Source organism: Columba livia, chromosome 14, assembly GCF_036013475.1.
Source record: "Columba livia isolate bColLiv1 breed racing homer chromosome 14, bColLiv1.pat.W.v2, whole genome shotgun sequence".
Classification (NCBI taxonomy): Eukaryota; Metazoa; Chordata; class Aves; order Columbiformes; family Columbidae; genus Columba; species Columba livia.
The window spans coordinates 11,708,482-11,726,225 of NC_088615.1; the positions used below are offsets into that span (position 1 = coordinate 11,708,482).

Here is a 17,744-nt window from a genome sequence, read left to right on the forward strand (position 1 = left end):
TTTTTGCGGGGGGTGAGAGGGGAGTTTTGGTTTGTTGGGTTGTTTTGTTTTGGGGTTTTTTTGTTTGTGTGTTTGGTTTTGTTCTTTTGTGAATGTGTTCAAAAAAGCTCCCCTGCCCCCAGTTAAATTTTGGAAATGTGATTGAAAAAATAGCATATTTTGTTTTATGGTGGTGGTGTCCAACCTGACTTGAACTGTTGCCAGAATGTAAGAGAGGAGGGACACACTTCCATGGGCCAAGTTCAGGCTTGGCTGCAGTCTGTGTTGTGAGCACATCACGGGCCTGCAGTGCCGCACAAAGCAAATCTCTTGATCTGTTTGTACTCCGTATGTGCAACATAAATACTGCTCGTCTCTTTCTGTAAAGAACTCACGTGGCTTTGCTCCTTAGGTTTCTGTACTTTCGCACTGCTGTGAAGTTGCTGCTTCAGTGTGGCAGCAGCAAAGCCTGAACTACATTGTGGCTGGTGCATCATAGTGAGGAAACTGATTTAATAGCCATAGTGATGATTGCGCTGCCGGGCAGAAATGGGGTTTTCAAACAAAATAACTTAGAGAAAGCAAAGACACTAAATTATAAGTGTGCATATGACTTTGCACTTAGTTTCTAGCATTAGTTTAGAAATAAAGGCAAAGATGATGAGAACAACAGATGTTTCTCTTGACTAAAGATGGCTCGTGGAAAGCACACACATGGCAGCAGCAATAGGTGTGGCCTTCGCACAATTTAGTTACGTGATTGTGGCCGCTCCACTTGCTTAACTGGATTTTCCATCTGCCAGCTATTGTTGTCACTTTTTCCCCATCATGTGCACACACACAAACCCCAGCAAAACAAAATCATTCCCTTGAAGATCTAGTAAAGGCAGAAGGCTTTTTGAAAGGTGATGTGCAGCATATGGATGCAAACCTAGAGTAGGCTTCAACCTGTCCAAACTTCTCCTGTTTGTTCCTTGGGAAATTACAGTTCTGCATTGAAGCCAGGAGGAAAATGTTTTTCTTGGAAAACTGACCGTCTCCCTCCTTTGGCATGTCATGCCAGGCCTCACGTGGATTGTGTTTAGCCAACATGCAGATTGTTACCTCTGCTTCTTGTTTCATGTTACACATTTTATCTTTGCTATCATCTCTATACAGATATGACTTTTATAAAATGATGTCATTTTGTTATCCCTCCCCTTTTGTGGCTGGTAGCAAGATTCGTTTTCTAGTCAGAAAGCACGTGTGATACATATGAATTCATTTTAGATTTTGAAATTGATAGGATATCTTGATAGCCTTTACATTTTATTAAGTGTCACACCCTATGTATATTTGCTTGTTGAACAACAGTTGCTTAGAGCTCTTAGCAGTGGTAAATTAGTCCTGGAGAACTGTAGTTTTGAAAGTGAGTTAATGATGTCACATCACATGGCACCATGATGAGGTTTTTTGGAGGCAAAATAGCTGCTTAGTGTGCAAATACAGTTGCAAGGATGAATTTGTTTCATTTTTCTTTATAGCAATATACACCTTCAGAAAGGGATTTTTAATTATTACAATGAGCAGTTTGAACCTTCATTGTTTCGTTCCGTAGTTGAGGAAACTGGGCAGTTATAAATACTTGACTGTTCATAGGACTGTAGCTGCAGCAAAAATGACCAGAACTGAGAACCTTGTGTTAGAACACTTAATGTTGGCAGCTATCAGAGTTATATCCAAGTGTAAGTATATGGGAGAACACTGCTTCGTGGTGTTAAACTCTTGTGCCTCAGGAGCCTGTAACTGAGGAAACTCGGTGCTCTGCAGAGCTGGCACCACCGAGCCAGGAGGGTCTGCAGCCACTCGCTGATCTGTTTGCAACCCCAAGGCTGACAGTAACTACATCTCCACCATTGGGAGTCTTTAAATTCATGTTAAGAACCTAAATAGCCAACAAACAGCAGAGATTTGCACAGCATTTACCTTGAGTTTGTAGATAAATTAGTAGAGCTGGACTGTCAATGGGAGTTTTCCATCTGCTTCGTACTTAATGTATTGTCTCTCCTTTTCACTGCAGGCAAACTGAAGGATCTTGGGAATTTGGTTCTTCGCCCCTTTGGCCTGTCAACTGAAAATTTCCAGATAAAACAGGATTCATCAACTGGTTCATACTCCATCAATTTTGTTCAAAATCCAAACAACAATAGATAGCATAGATTTAATCTCATTCTGCTGGCTTTCAGGCTTCGTGACTGTGTGCTTGCACGTACCAGTAACAGAATTCAGCAAATGTTCTTCACGCTCTCAAGTGAAGATAAGACTCAAGCATATTCATTTCCCTGCTTGTAAAGTTATTTACAGTGTGGATGTAAAGCAAGTCGTTTGACTTCTCTTAGTGATAACAGTGTCCAGTGTGTGACTTTTTTTTAATTAATTGTTTTTCTTCCCGTGCGGCGTTTGGCTTGTCCAACAGTCAGGGTCATTATTTTGGCCCATTCAATGCTGGCAAAACAAAATTTCTAGCAAGCAATTGGGTTGAATGAAAATGCTCACGCACCTGTAGCCAAGAACAACGCCTCATAGTGTCTTGGGTGATTAATGAATGCAGCAGAAGCGCTTCTCCCCACTCGGCAGGTGGGTGGGATGGCAGCAGGCATGGCCACAAGCCACTCTCTGCTCTGGAGTCAGTTTTCTTTGTAATAAAGGCCTGGTATTTCGGTTGGTTTGGTTTGTGAAATTCTTGCCTTATTTGAGTCCTTCCCATGGTGGGGATGGTGTTAGAAATAACACAAATAACACCATTGCAAGACATCCATTTGAAGCATTTGATTTTTTTTGGTCTTGCTTATAGCAATATCCGTCAATTAACCTCAGGCCACCCTTACACCCCAGTTTGTTTGCTTTGTATTCACATTTCTGAAGGCAACAAGGAAATTTTGTGCCTATATATACACACACTTTGTAATGGTACCATAAAATTAGTGACATTTGCTTTTCTCATATTAATTCATATCCATAATAATGGTAAACAAAAATGTTGAAGTTGATTGCAAAAGATCTCTATAGTGCACCAGACCTTGAAGACCGTGAAGTATCTATATGTATATATATATATATATATATAGGTGCTGTTGAAATAGTTTGTTCAGACTTGGGAGAAGGGGTGTCTTTTGTAATTACTACTTACTGGTTTTTATATCTATGCTGAAATGTTTACGTTGGAGGCGGATTTTTCCGTTGTCTCCATGCAGACTTCAATACATGATCTAATGAAATCATTATTGGTGGCTCTCTGTTGGCTGTAGGTTGTCATCTTAAATTTGTTTCAGGAAGTCTCTCTGTGTGTACTTAAGGACTGAAATGATAGAGCTCCAGTCTTTACACTAATACAGCTCAAAGGAATGGTCTCTCAGGCTAAGGCATTCTTGGTGCTTTAATTTGATTTTTCTCTCTGCAGCTGTTGAGGGGTTTTGATTGTTATTTAACTCTGTCCTGCTGCATTTTTAGTTTTGACTTTGTGGTTACCTGTTTGTAAATTATCTCAAGTCTGCAGTGTATGTGAATTAAAATGTCATTGTCAAAAGAACAGAGAAGCCCTAATTCAGAGCAAGGCCTCTGCAGCCCATAATATCTGCGTAATTAAAATGTCACTTAAGTAAGTAACAGCCACCAGCCTCTAGGATTTCCATGTGCTGAAACTGTAACTATCCTGTGCTTACTTGAGTAAAGTTTCTGATGTGCAAGGCTGAATTTCCTTTACTAATGAGGTTTGGGCAAATGGGTTGGTGTGTGGGTGGGAGGCTTTAAAGAAAGATTGACAGATTTATCTATCCTTAGAGCCGCCCTCTTTGCTGCAGCAGCTGTAGCGGGGTTTGCCAGGCAGAGCTTGGGTGCACAGCCCGGAGCCTGACAGCTCCAGTGGGCTCAGTACCTGTAAAACCCTCTGCTCTCTAAACCGAGCTCTGCAGCTACACGGAGGCTTATTGGGTTGGGCAGTGTTGGGACTAGTATAAGTGATAATCATCTTTCCTGAAACCTGGAACGCTATGGAGCAAACATGTCCAAGCTGCTTCAGAGGCAGCGCTGGGCTGGAGCTCAAAGCTGGGTTTGTGCCCAGGCAGCCGCTCAGGTGTGACTGAGCAGCTCAGGTGTGTCCGAGCCACCACTCAGGTGTGCCCCAGCAGCTCAGGTGTGTCCGAGCCACCACTCAGGTGTGCCCCAGCAGCTCAGGTGTGTCCGAGCCACCACTCAGGTGTGCCCCAGCAGCTCAAGTGTGTCCGAGCCACCACTCAGGTGTGCCCCAGCAGCTCAGGTGGGTCTGAGCCACCACTCAGGTGTGCCCCAGCTGCTCAGGTGGGTCTGAGCTGTGCTGCCCCGGAGCTGCCGCTCCAGCCCAGGACAGGCAGAGCCATCAGCTCGTGCTGTCACCAGCTCCGGTGCCAGAACATGGGGCGAGGGGCTGGCAGCAGCACGGCCTGTCTGCACCTGGAGCCTGGCTGGCCATGGGCTCCGGAGGTACAGGAGGGACCTTCCGCAGGGGCTGAGCACCAGAGAAAGGAGTTCTTCAAGGCTTTTGTATCATTTACCACTCGTCCTGCACCACTGGACGTGAAGCAAATGAGGTCTGTGTCTTGGGTCTCACTCAGCTGCAACATATATACACACCTACACACATACAGAAATTGAACCACTTCAGAGCTACTGTGGGTACTTTAAATTTTCTATATATCTTTGGTATGGCCAATTAATCGCCATCTTTACACACATGGTCTGTGTATATCTGTTACTTACCAGTGTGTGGCTGTTGTGCAAATTTACAAGCAGTAGCTTTTCACAACCTGCTACTTTTACAAATGAGTGACACATTTTCTTTCTTCCATTCTGTTCCTGCTTTGCATCTTTAAAGGGCTGCAAATATGCCTTCTGGATGGAGGCTGGTTAATTTATTCTGGAAAGTAAAAGCACAACAAAACTTCTGAAATGCCTGCCTGCTGTGCAAACATAACATCAAATAAGCGTGCAACTTCCCTGCTGGATGCCTGCGGTGTACCTGGACTTTTAAATGAAGGAAAGAACAAAAGAAGTGGAAGGAGTGCAGCTGATTTGCTTTCCACACTGTGTTTGTAATTTAATTGCATTGTGTGAAAGAGGCAGGTGAGTGTCCCTGGAAATCGAGCACACCAGTACTGAGGAACCGAATCTGTAGGTCATACCTGCTCAAGGTGCTGCTCTCCAGCAAACCAGGAACCTCTGAAATGTGTTATCTGCCATTTCGGCAAGTTCTCCTCTAGGTAAAGTTCCAATTAAAGGCCTGAAGGAAGTCCTTTTGCATTGTCCAGAGCCTGAACAGTTGCATTTATTTTGCATTTTGTTTTTAAGGGATTTTTTTAAATGTCTAAACTCGTCATCACAGCTGCCACCAGAAAGGTAATTGGTACATCCTCCTGCTGTAACTGGCCACAATTCCACCGCAGTGCCAGCGTGTTGTGAGTCACATGTGTTGGGCTTACAACCTCTGACAGGAAAAAAATGTTTTATGAAACACAATCTTTTGAGTATAACTGATCTTAAACCAACGAGTTCCTTGCTCATTTGTTCCAATAGTTACTCACCCTCACTGTAACAAGCAGGTTTGTCTGTCCTCAGCTCCCAGCCTTTGTTCCCTCTTACTCTGCCTGCAAAATAAAAAACCTTTTAGTACTTGGCCTTTTCTCCACGAACATGTTTGCATAGTAAGGAGGGGCCTGTTGCTCTTCTCCAGGATTTCCATAATGTTTGTGTCTCAGACCTTCCTTTTTTTGACATCAGAACCGACACTGAGATTTGTCCCCCTTTCTGCTCTATGCAGAAGGCATCACATTCTTCCTCCCTCCCTGCTTCTACCCTCAGACTGTCTTAACCCTTTTGGCAGTGGATGTGCCACTTCAGAGCTACTGTGGGTACTTTAGACCCAGTTTTAGACCTCTCCTCAGCCTTCTTGGCGATAGCTGAGGCACAGACTGCCCTTTCCTGCACCTGTGGACAGCGTTTTCTTCCTTGTGTTAATGCAGCTAAATGCTAAGTTAAGATGTTGTTTGGCCGGGCTGGCTCGCTGAGCAGTGGCCGTCACCCTGTGTGTTCTCCCAGCGCGCTGCTGCTTACCAGCGGTTTCAGGAGTGACTTTAGATGTGCTTCTCAATCACTGATGAAAATGTCAAACAGTGGGGATCAAAGCAGCGTCTCACAGGAAACATCCCCGTTCGAAGGACAGTGGCAAATTGCTTGAGATCTGGCAGGGAGACCATCTCACTCCACCTGTGCATCGTTTATTTTATATTGTAGATAGTTATCTGTAAATATTGCGTATACTCTAAAGTGCTGTGCCAGGTGATGCATCTTTATAATTAGACTTACTAAGCCTTACAAGGTCTATTTTTGATGGATTTTTAATTGCATGTTTGCCTTTAATTCTTTATTAATGGATTTCTGATCCTGTTTTCAGATTCCTATCCCGGATGTCAGATTAACCAGCCTATATTTACCTGGGTTGTCATCTTTGCCCTCTGTTGCCCCACTGACGTGTGGCTGTACCCAGCACACATTAAAGGCAAGACGGTTGAGCCAGCTGGCCGTTTTAGGTGAAGTATCTGGGCTTATTTTCAGTCCCATTACTGTTCTGGCTGGGTGCTAACGGAATGGCAAGTGCATCATCCCACCTGCTTTAAATCAAGAAATATCCAACACCAGTACTTTTATCATCAGCAATAGGCCACCATGCATTTTGAGCACTGCATTTGTTCCTAACAGATTAGAATTTCCCTTCTATCATCCTTATCTTTGTTAGTCATGCCTTTTTTAAGCTTTCCTTATCAAGATTGTATTCTCTTACATCAAGTTTATAGCAACTGCCTGTTTTGTCTTCCCATATGCTTCATTTTAATTTTTCAGTTGTTGCTTTCATATCACCTGGAAAGTAGCTCATGTGTTTTCTGATGGGTTCTCTTTCGTGAGCTTTATCATCACACTCATTGACACATGCTCAGTAGCCAGTTTATTCTACAGTACTTAAAACTGCTGCTGCTTCTTCCTCTACTTACCCTTCCAGAATAGCTAATAACCAGTAATTGCCAGTCCAGTCATTTAAATCACTCCACTACATTACCATATTCTATAATAAAGCTTATATCATTATTTTTTTCTCAATTGTGAGACTATGCAAATGTTCTTATTGTACAGGAATATTGGAAGTAAGAATGAGGAACCAGAAACCTCTCTGCACTCTCTGATAATTCAGTACAGGTTATTTAGAACAGTAAATTATAGATTATACCACTCTTGTTACCTCTTCCTCTTCATATGTGATGGGAGCAGGATACCCAAGGGAGTGATCATCACCATCCACTTCTCTGCTGCCGCTCACGCCAGCTCCAGCTCCCGAGTCAGCCGTGGGCACAGAGGAGGTTCACAGAGCGGGTCTTTGGGTTAGCACAAAACCGAGATTACTGCCAATCCAGCAGGCGAGCTGCCCCAGGCCCAGGTGACCCTCCCCACAGTGGAGCTGTCTGTGCCACAAACCCAAGCTCTGCAGTGAAGGACGGTGTCTGTCTTCATTTATTCAAGGGGTCAGAAGAATTGCTGAGGTTTCATGTATAATTTTACGGAGTCCCTGCAGCGTCCCACACTCAGCAGTTCCGTTCGTTCTCCCGTGGTTATCCTGGCAGCAGACCCTTGCTGGGGCTCTGTGACCCACCCACCCTGCAGCACCACGCTCGGGGTGGCTGACTCGCAGGGCTTCCAAAAATTGACATTTCGCAAAGCTCTAAGGTGTGTATATGGGTTCTTGAGAAAGTAAACACTCGCTTATCCCCAGAGCAAGCCTTGTCTTGTCTCCTCAGCAAAGCACAGCGACCTGCCCGGCTGTGGAGGAGGGCTCCACAAACCTTGTTAAAATCCTGCTTGTTTTTATTTGACCTGTCAGTTTGCTGCAGCAGGAGCTGGGATGGCCTGAAAAAGTCTCTCCCCCGAACACTCACACCTTGCCACGTACCCTGGGTTACAACCAGGGCCGTTCTCATTACCGTGCAGTGGATGCCATTTTGCTTTTGGCTCTTCCTGCCCTTGGCAGCGGGTGAGGCCCTGTCCCCTCCTTCTGCCACCAACTCACTCCGTCCCGCCTGCACCTCAACAAGGAATCTGCTGCTGGATCTCTCCCTTGCCCCCATGCCTGTGGCACAGCCATGGCGCTGCCCCCTCCACGTGCTCTTAATTCCCTCGGCCCCCAGCATTAACCCCGCGCCCTGTGCCACCGCCCAGCGTCCTGGGCAGCAGGGCCTGGCTCACCTCCTGCTTCTCCTCCCCCTTCTCCCAGGTCTCCTCTAGGACCAGCACATTGACCCGGCTCCATCACAACACACGGTCCCTTTGCCCACTCAAGACACTCAGCCCATGGCCACTGCCGGCCGGCAGCGCGGCTGCACCCTGCCCAGCACAGCCGCCCGCCCTCACCTGGGGCCACTGGAGTGCCCAGTGCTGAGGCCAGTGACGACAAACACAGGACAGCACAACCCGTTGTAAATCAGGAGTAAACGGAAAAGTCCATCAGTTTCCCCTAAGGAAGAGAATAAAACCAGGTCCACAAGATGAGCTTTGCTTGCAGGGCCCCCTCAAGCGGCACCAACCCATGGGCACCTGACACACGCGGGCTCTGCCGAACCCCCGGCGGTGCGGTGCTTCTGGGAAAGGTTTCCTGGGCAAAAGCAGATTTTCCAGCTAATTTTGTATTTTGACTACGAGAGTCCCAACAACTGGACTTCAGAGGAGCTCAACACCTGTAGTTCCCTCAAATTCACCAAAGATTTGGGGGATTTTGCATTTATTAGAAGAAAAAATAAAAAAGCTCTCAGTTCACTTCATAAGATCTGTCTCCCAAAACACCAGCCCCAAGCCAGGCAGCACGAGGCAACGCTCTGGAGTTCAGGGGCGGTGGGACTGACGCCGTGCACTGCCAACCCCCCCCCACCCAGCCATTAAACAGCGATCTGGAATTCCTCTCAGCTCCTCACGTTGGGATATTTAGAATTTGATAAAGCACCAGGCTTTGAAGGCGAATCCTTCATTCCCTGATGAGCATGTTTCAGCACAAAACTTCCTTGAGATCTGCCTACCTCTGATTAGCACAGACTGAGCCCAAGAGAAAGGAGTAGCCGCTGGTCACCGGCTCCTAGGCTTTAATTAGCCGTGTTATTCCCAAGGGATTATTGCAACAGCCAAGATCTCTTGCCGGCTGCTGCAGCCAAGAACCAATTATATCAAAGGGCCACCTCTTTTTAACAGTAGGTAAAGATGCGTAGGGGCACATTTAATGTGCAGCACTAATATGTTGCTCATTCACGAGCTTGCCCTGTTTGGAAGAATCCCAGCATTTTCTTGTTCAGCAGCTTTATTTTTTTAAACCCGTGCAGCCTCCTGCTCCAAAGGAGGTAATTGCTGGGGAGTGTCTTTTGTCAGCAGAGGCTCTGGTCAGCCGTTTGTCTGCCGAGGCACAGTAAACTGTCAGGCTCTTGGCTGCTGTGGCATTAAGCCAGAGTCATTACAACCTACCCAGACAATGCAAAGTCCTTTAGAGATCAAAGATCCTAAAACAAATGAAAACTAAAATAAACCACATTTTTCTGATTCTGTGTGTTCAGCTGGAAACCTCGCCATCTGCAGCTACGAATCCAGCCTGGAGCCATCATACCTTTCTCATCCAGGGGTTCTCAAGACCATTTCCAAAGCCTTCCGTGGGCAGATGCAGTGGATGCAGGTTTGCCTTTCCTAGCCCTTTCTCAGCCCGGCTCTGGTCCTGGTTGCCAGTACTGACCGCACCACAGCCATCAGCTCCCTGCAGACCGAGCAGGCTCGGGGCTCTGGCTGCGTGACTGTGGGTCCCCCGCAGCTGCTGACCAAGAACGTGACCGTCCACCAGCCACAGTGAATGAGCCCTCCAGCGCCGAGGCGTGAGTCATGCCTGTTCATCTGGGGAAGGCACACATTGTTATTTCTGTTCCGTTTCTAACTCTGGGAAATGAAACGCAGCCCTGAGCACGGCAGCGCGGGAGGGGATGCTGAGCAGCAGCTCCCTGCAGATGAACACATCAGTGAACAGCACGTCAGGAAGATGCAGGATGTGGTATTATCTAGTCTACCCGGTAGCTTTGTGCCTGGCTGCTGGAGTAACTTCCTCAATGTATTCCTGGAGTGCTGCTGGTGAGTGCCAAGTGATAACACAGGCCCCTGGGGAGGCAGCGGGGCTGCGGGCTCTGCTTGCCTAATTGCATCTGAGCACAGCTTCTGACAAGTGTGTCTTTCTTCATCACGGTGAAGATGGACACATTTCCATTAGCTCATTTGGCTGTGGAGCTCCGTCATGGGGCACTTTTCTACCTGAGGAAGGAGGAATTGCAGTATTTGGAAACTTTGGGAAGGAAGGAGGCTGGAAACTGATGGATTTACTGCCTACAGCTACAGCCATAACCTGCCATTGAAGCTACAGCTCTCTCTGTGCCCCCATGTACTCGCATGTCTCTGCTCCAAACTCAAGCACAGCTGAAGCCATGGTACTCACAGCCAGCAGCAAGTTTACTAAGCCAAGATGCTACCAATGGCTTCTGATACGATTTTGCAGTATTAATGAAAAAGTGTAAAACATACGGCTACCCCAGCCCCTGTTCTCACCGCTCATTTGCAATGTTGTCTTTGTAAAAGCAAACAGAGCACATTGGGTGAATCACAAGAGCATTATCCCTATCTATCTGTGCAGTATTAGTATTTCTGCAATCTTATATTTATCATAGGCCACTATTCATCCTTTTTATGCTCTGCAGCCCCCAGCCCCTTCCTCTGATGGCTCAGAGTGCTCCAGTGTCTGAATGAGCCCTCCAGCAGGCACAGCCTTGGTTTAATATTTAATGATCAAGGCAAGCACATTTGGAAATTCCAGTCCCTAAGCTCTTAAAATGCAGAGCTCTTAGCTGCAAATCTGGATTTCAAAATTAGAACTATTGCTCCTGGGCTTTGAATATTTACCCAAAATTCAGAATGGCCCCAAAACACCCATGGGGTGTCCAGCCTGCCCAGCACAGAGCACACAGGGCTGGTGCTCCGAACCCAGCAAGGGAGTGAAAACAAAGACCACAGAAACACTCCAGGGAAAAGCAGGAGCAGAACCACAAACAGGTTACAGGATACAAATAAGAACCAGCTGCCAGCATGGTATGAACCAGAAAACAAAATCCTTTTCCTACTGCCGCCCAGCACAGGCTGAAGCTCACCAGGCACTGTCTTTAGAAAGAAGGAGAATGACAAATCCAACTACAAAGACTTGAGCAAGGGCAGGTGAGCAAGAGATAGAGCAATGCCAACAGTGAGCAGCAGTCCATAGCAAGGCCATACGCACAGGGGCTTGTTTCTGCCCTGGCAGTTGCTGAGAGGCCGCTGGTGCTGCTGCCAGTCTCGTTAGCATTTGCCAGTCTGAGCATTGCTTTACCTTTGATTGAGCAGAGGGACAAGCTGCTTTTCAAAACAGGTTCTGTGCTGCACTACAGATGCTCCTTGCAAGGCACAACCACACCTCACACGTCAGAGAATCATTCCAGCTCGGTCCCCAGCTTCCCAGAAAGCGCAGCAGCACGGCAAGGACCTCACTGTGCCAATCTCGGCTCTCGGCAGCCTCGGACGCTGTCAGTCGGGGAGCACAGAGGTGACGGGAGGGTGGCCCTTGCATGATTTCCTCAGTCAGAGATGAGGCTTCAGGCAGGTGACTGCTCCCACCCTCCCACTGTGCTCCTCGCCACATAATGCTTAAAAATAACGAGTGTGTGACAGTGTCTGAATTTACTACATCACCTCTCTGTTACTGATCTACCTGATTTCCTTATTAAATCTGCCCATTAGTCTCACCCTAAAATAAACCTTATTTCTCTGTAGCAATGGCTCACGTTTTAGTTGGGAAGCTCTCACAAACCCCCTGTGCCAGGAGCTGCACTGAGCAGCTGCTCCCTGCACTTTTGCCCTCATTAAGTGTCCCTCGTTTGATGCTTCGGGGCAGCAGCAAACACTCGTACTGAGCGGCTTTGTGCAGGACTGGCTTCTCCGCTGAAGGCTGGGTTACTTTCATACTTTCGTCACCAAACTACTGGAGTGAAGATTAATCAACGGGGTAATTGCAGAAGTCTGAAATCTGGCTAACCTCTCTTCTGGGCTTCGCAGTCACGCAGCAAATCCAGCAGACTCCCACCGCGAGAGGCGACCCACACAATGTCACAAAGGAAAAGCCATTAGTGAGCAATTACATTTCAGCAGGATTTCCCCTCTCCACCACAGCCTAATGAGGATAACCAATTCAAGAGGAACCGCTGCAAGGATGAATGAATAATGAGAGAAAAAGGATGAGAGCTCCTGCAATCCGGACAGAATAAGAAACAACCCCGTGAAGGAAAAGAAAAACACACTCTGCCCCAAGCAACAGACAGATGTGGACGTTCGCTTACAACTACCAACTGGTTTAAAAAGCATCACAGATTCCCATCACCAAGAAAGCATTCGCTACCGACAGTGTACACCTGCATGATCACTCCAGAAGTGATTTCCATTTTAGGGAAATACTTCTGCCTATCCACAACGGGTCACTGCAACGAAACACCTTGCTTAGAGAAGGGTTAGTACTCCTGTATCACACACTAGTTCCCAGAATACCGTGCACCATAAAAAATTAATGCTCCCTTGAAACAAGAACTTCATAGAAGTCATGTTCACCTGAGCAGCCTATTTTTTGCTTAACCCAGGAGCTCAAATAAAATCAGATTATAAGTTCTTTACAGTAATAAAAATGCAAGTGGGAAAAGAATCTATAAATACAAACTTCTATTTACAGCATGGTGCAACTCTCTAGATTCTGCCATTTGAAGAAATATTTGCTGATGTGGCCTCCTTTGACAGCAGTGCTGGCGATGGAGAGCTCTGGTACAGGAGTCACCTGTTACAGCACAACTCTCCCTGCTCCTTCTGGGCACCGCGGCAAAAGAAGGCGACTCAGTGCAAGGCATTTCTTCCCTAAATGGAGAAACACACAATGACACTTACCTGAACGGACAGATGATCTGAAACCGTTGGTACTGCAAGGAAAAATCGGCCAAAGAGGAGATGAGCAGGCAGCTCATCAAACCCCCTGCTCGTGACACCCACCTTCCTCCTGCAGCCGGGACTTGGGGGGTCTGTCGCAGCCCTGGGCAGAGCCACCAGGGCTCCTCTGGAGCTGTCTCTACAACGCAAGTTTTGTTCCTGTTGCTCATGGGAAGCATCAGGTTGGCTGAGCACGACCTGGTAACTTTTAGCCACTGCGGTGAAAGGGAAGGCTGGATAGACTTGTCCAGGTTATAGATTTTCATCTTTGTTTAATTCAGAAAAAAAAAAAAAACAAAACTTAAAACTTTTGGGTCAAGGACTAATAAAACAAGAAAGTTAACACATCAAAACATTATTCAGCATTATTTCCCTTTAAAAGAGCACTGAAAAAAATCAAGGCTTTATTTGAATAAATGTTACACGACATTCTTTATCACTTACTTCTCAGCAAACCTTAAAGGGTGAATCATATTTCCCTCATTCAAGTCTACAAAATGAAAGAGGCATAGTGACCATTCAATATACAGACAAGAAGGTAGCACGGAGCAAAGCTTAAATATTAAGCAACTAAAGCAAAAAAAGTGAAAAGCAATACATTACTGTAATTCTCTATCATTAGAATATCCCTGACAATTTCATTTCAAAATGAAAACGTGGTTTCAAACAAAATGGCTGCAATACTTTCTGTGAAAACAAACGCAAATACAGTTAGCTACCTTGTCTATTTTTATGCTATTTGCTTATATACCCATATTCTCCAAGGCAGAGACCTGCATCTCTCTTAAGTGTATTTTTTATATTTCAGCTGCTGTGCACAAGTGCTCAGGGAGGTGAGGAATCAGAGCACTGGTTCGGTTCGGGTGTCCCACGGGCAGGCACTACTGGCTTCTACTTACAACATCAATCAGCTTTCAATCCAATGTGCAATAACCCTGCTAGTACAGTCCTGGGCCTTTTTCCTGAGCAGAAACTGGTTTGTGCCATGTTGTTTGGTGGCTTCTTTTTTGTTCGGGTTTGGTTTTTGTGTATGTGTGTGTGTGTGGATAAAAATGTAAATTATTAGGCCAAGACCCTCATGCATTGTCAATACAACCAGGGTTTGGTCTCCGGAGGTGAAAGGCTGGCACATACACGAAAGCAAATCGCTTCCCCTTTCCTCAAATCAGGCATCTTAATTTTTCTAAGTTGTCAAATGCCAAGCAATGAACAGGACCAGACTGCTGATCCTCTTCAACTGCTAAAAAGGAAAAGCACTGTAGAAGAAAAATTAATGTCAAATTTAAAAAAATACTTTTAGTTTATTATGAAAAATGGTACAATTTGAACCTACTGTACAGCACTGTACAGCTATTTTTTAAGAAGTAGGCAGGAAGTATTCAATTTCTGGCTTTATAAATGAAGAATTTACCTCTGAAAAGCAGAAGCTGAAGCGAGGCGAAGCATGAGCTACTTCAGTATGTGTGCGTTGCTGATCCGCCTTTCCCGGGTCTGGGTGCCTGTCCCAGCCTCTCACTTCCCCCTCTCTGGTTGTTTAACGAGTATAAACCTGTTGCCAATACCAAAGCCAATTGATAGAGTTGTCCTGACTTCAAATTCTACGTGATTAATTCAGGCTCCACACACAAAGGCTGTGAACCTGCCTTTCTGCTGGTAGATGCCTCTCAGAAAGGTATCTCTGGTTTAATGATCTAGACAAAGACACTCTTTTTTCTCCAATCAAAATAGGATATTAATAAGGAGGAAAAGAGTTTACTACAAGTCTCTTCACTTCTATAGAAATAAAAAATTGACTTTTAGTAGACTATGTGCACATTTTCATTTCTTCGAAACAAATATTTATTTCCCCAGATTATATAATAAATCCTCTGCTAAGAACTCTGTAAGAAATTATACTGCTGAGAAAGTGTGCACATAATGTCAACTAATCAGCGACAAATAAATTAATGTCTAATAACTCAATATTTCAGCAGCGTGTCCAGCATTCACAAGCTCCACTGAAACAAGTCTTACCAAACACCTTCGGGGAGGGGAATAAAATGGATAAAACCCACGGGGTTTCTTTTTTTGATTTACAGCTATTCAAAGAAGTCAACGCAACTCAACAACCATCAGAAACACTAATAAAACCTTTGCTCTACTAGTCACCTATCTGAAAAATATTTATGTCAAAAGGAAAAATTAACCCATAATTTGAAATAGAAATGCCATTCCATTTATCACTCTCCATTCATGATTCCCATCTCATTAGAGTATTATAAGCAAAATGCTGCTCTCTGTGTTGTAGCCCTTCTTAACGCTATTCCACAATCCTCAATTCCCAAAGTGTTACAATAGCATAAATAAAATGCAACCATATTCACACAGAAGGAGCTTTCCCATAATACAGAGATACACGGAGTTTGTGGTCACTGTCCTTTGTATCACCCCTACGGGAAATATTGGTCTCATATAGCAGGACTGTTCATATTTTACAATACAGTTGGGTTTTGGACATGCTTTTGATCACAGATCACAGCTCTGCTAACACCTGCACTAAATACTAACTAAGCCTCATAGAATGGAAAATTGCAATGCTAAAGTTAAGAAATTAAAATAAAAGTTCAAAAGTTACAGTCAGCTTCCCAGGCAATTGGCTCCATCACTGGCACCTATCAAAACATACAAACATGACTGTCACATTACAAAAAACCCAGTTATTTGCAGTGATTCTTCATACCAATAATTCAAGTGGTTCCTTGCATGTAAGTGTCATATAGTCTTTAATAATTTCATGCGTCATTTATTGCAAAAAAGTTTTATAAAATATTTCCTAACATCTTTTTAAATTTTAAAGAAAAATGTACATTAGGTACAGGTGTCCTAACAGGGTGCAAGGGGGAGCTTTAACATATTTACTCCCTTTCCCCTTCAAAAAACATTTACTACTTGGTGAAGATTTCAGAGGAAAAATAGGACAGTTCAGTCTCAGATTTCTTTCAGTCCTGATGAGCTGGTGCTCTTCGTGGCAGTGTAGTGAGGTTCCATAAGAACAGCAGCTGACTAGTGTCTCTGAGCTGAAAAGGGGAGAAAAAGGGAAAACGGTTAAATTTATTCCAGTATAGATGGCAAAAGTAGGCAAGCAAACTCTGAGCTGGCCAGTAAAGTCACCAGTTCGCCTGCTTTGTGAACTGTGTAATATTTACATCACCACAAGACATACACAAATGAGCAAACTCCTCAGTTGACTGGAGCTTTAAGAGAAGCTGCCGTACCAATCTATGTTACATCTCAGCCCGTTTCAGCACCCAGAGAGAATTTCAAAGATGTTTAAAGATAGCTAACAAAGGAGAGAGATTAATTTACAAAGCCTATACAATGATGTGCCGTTCACAGTACAAAGCCAAATATGACACTGTAATGCCATTCCAAATGCAAGACCTGAGTGTGCACAGGAGCACTGAAGTATAAAGCTGCTAATAGTGGGTTTTTTTCCATTATTGCTTATGTTTTCCCATTTGCTGCACAGAACTGGCATAAAGTGATGATAAAGCAGATGGAAGCAGTCCAGTAACTACTGCCTGGGACCAGCAGCCGTCAGGAACCACAGAGGGGGTGCAGAATCAGCCCAGTTTGCTCTGACCTGCCCCCTGCACAGGGCAGAGAAAACGTGGTTGTGGAATAACCTGAGCCGGAGAAGACCTCTGGAGATCAGCTGCTCCAGCCCCTTTGCTCAAAAGACACACAGGAGAACCAAACAGGTTCCAACAGGACGAGGCCGGTTGTGTTGATTCCTTTTACCATTCTGTTGACTGCCAGGATTATTTGAGAGGTATACATACATTTTCCAGTATTGACAACAGCACTGTGAATAACACAACTGAATTTTTTAAAAAGAGACTCATAGCATAGACAGGAAAATCCTAAAGTTATTTTTAATCAGATCCCAAAGCTCTTTCTAAACAGACAACTCTTCTGAATAATATCAAAAAGAAATATTAAAAGAATGAAAAGTAGAAGAGAGGAGTTCCCAGAGACAGTCCTGCCACAAGAGGAGGCAGGGACAACAAGGGGATAACTATGGGTTTTCTCCATTGCTCAGTTGCTAACTGTGCCGCAAAAGGAAAACATAAGCCACAAAAAATAACTCATTTAATAGCCTATATAATGCAGTAGAATTAAAATAGGAATGGAATTTCAGGTAAGTTGAAACAGAAGAAATGAGGACTAATTATGAAATTTAACAGATCCAGGCAGACATGCACGGAGCTGCTCTATGCTGACAGCAGACTAGCAGGCATCCATTCCAATACCCAGCAGGCCCTCATTTGGGTATAATACTCAGAATTCATATATAATTAAACCTATTTTAGCTATGGTCCACTCCAAGATACATAAGATAAACCTGCAGAGCCCCTACAAAGACAAGGATGCTGGAAAAGTTTCACCATATTCAATAGTATGTACTGCTGGTGCAGGCAACCAAACACCACAGTATTCCAGGCTGCAAAACAACCAGTATTGGGTATTAAAGCATATGGTCAATAAGAAATTCTCCAAAATAAGATTAATATTAAATTAACATCATGTATCCATGAAGCCTTGCACAGAGGAGCTCTTTTAGTATGTCAGAGAACCAAACTCTACTCAGAAATACCAAAAAT

General features: G+C 44.7%; 2 protein-coding genes and 1 long non-coding RNA gene across 5 annotated transcripts in view; 1 reads left to right on the forward strand and 2 right to left on the reverse strand.

Annotated features, from left to right (window-relative positions):
* The window catches only part of TTC1 (tetratricopeptide repeat domain 1), a 31,442-nt gene extending 27,738 nt beyond the window's left edge, over nt 1-3,704 (forward strand). For both annotated transcript variants that reach the window (XM_065030044.1, XM_005503506.4), the window contains exon 8: nt 2,039-3,704. In XM_065030044.1, the coding sequence (XP_064886116.1) occupies nt 2,039-2,172 (134 nt within the window). In that variant the 3' untranslated portion in view covers nt 2,173-3,704. The remainder of the gene's footprint in view (nt 1-2,038) is intronic.
* A 335-nt stretch (nt 3,705-4,039) lies between these two features.
* LOC110359528 (uncharacterized) lies at nt 4,040-8,439 on the reverse strand. Its single transcript, XR_002414786.2, has 3 exons — nt 7,283-8,439; nt 5,574-5,636; nt 4,040-4,909 (listed from the first exon to the last, which is right to left on the reverse strand). It is a non-coding gene; the product is annotated as an uncharacterized LOC110359528 (long non-coding RNA).
* A 5,027-nt stretch (nt 8,440-13,466) lies between these two features.
* Nucleotides 13,467-17,744, reverse strand: part of PWWP2A (PWWP domain containing 2A) — a 29,574-nt gene continuing 25,296 nt past the window's right edge. For both annotated transcript variants that reach the window (XM_065030030.1, XM_065030031.1), the window contains exon 3: nt 13,467-16,157. Coding sequence is in view for 1 of the 2 variants with exons in the window: in XM_065030031.1 (XP_064886103.1) it covers nt 16,144-16,157 (14 nt within the window). In the remaining variant the exon portion in view is untranslated. The remainder of the gene's footprint in view (nt 16,158-17,744) is intronic.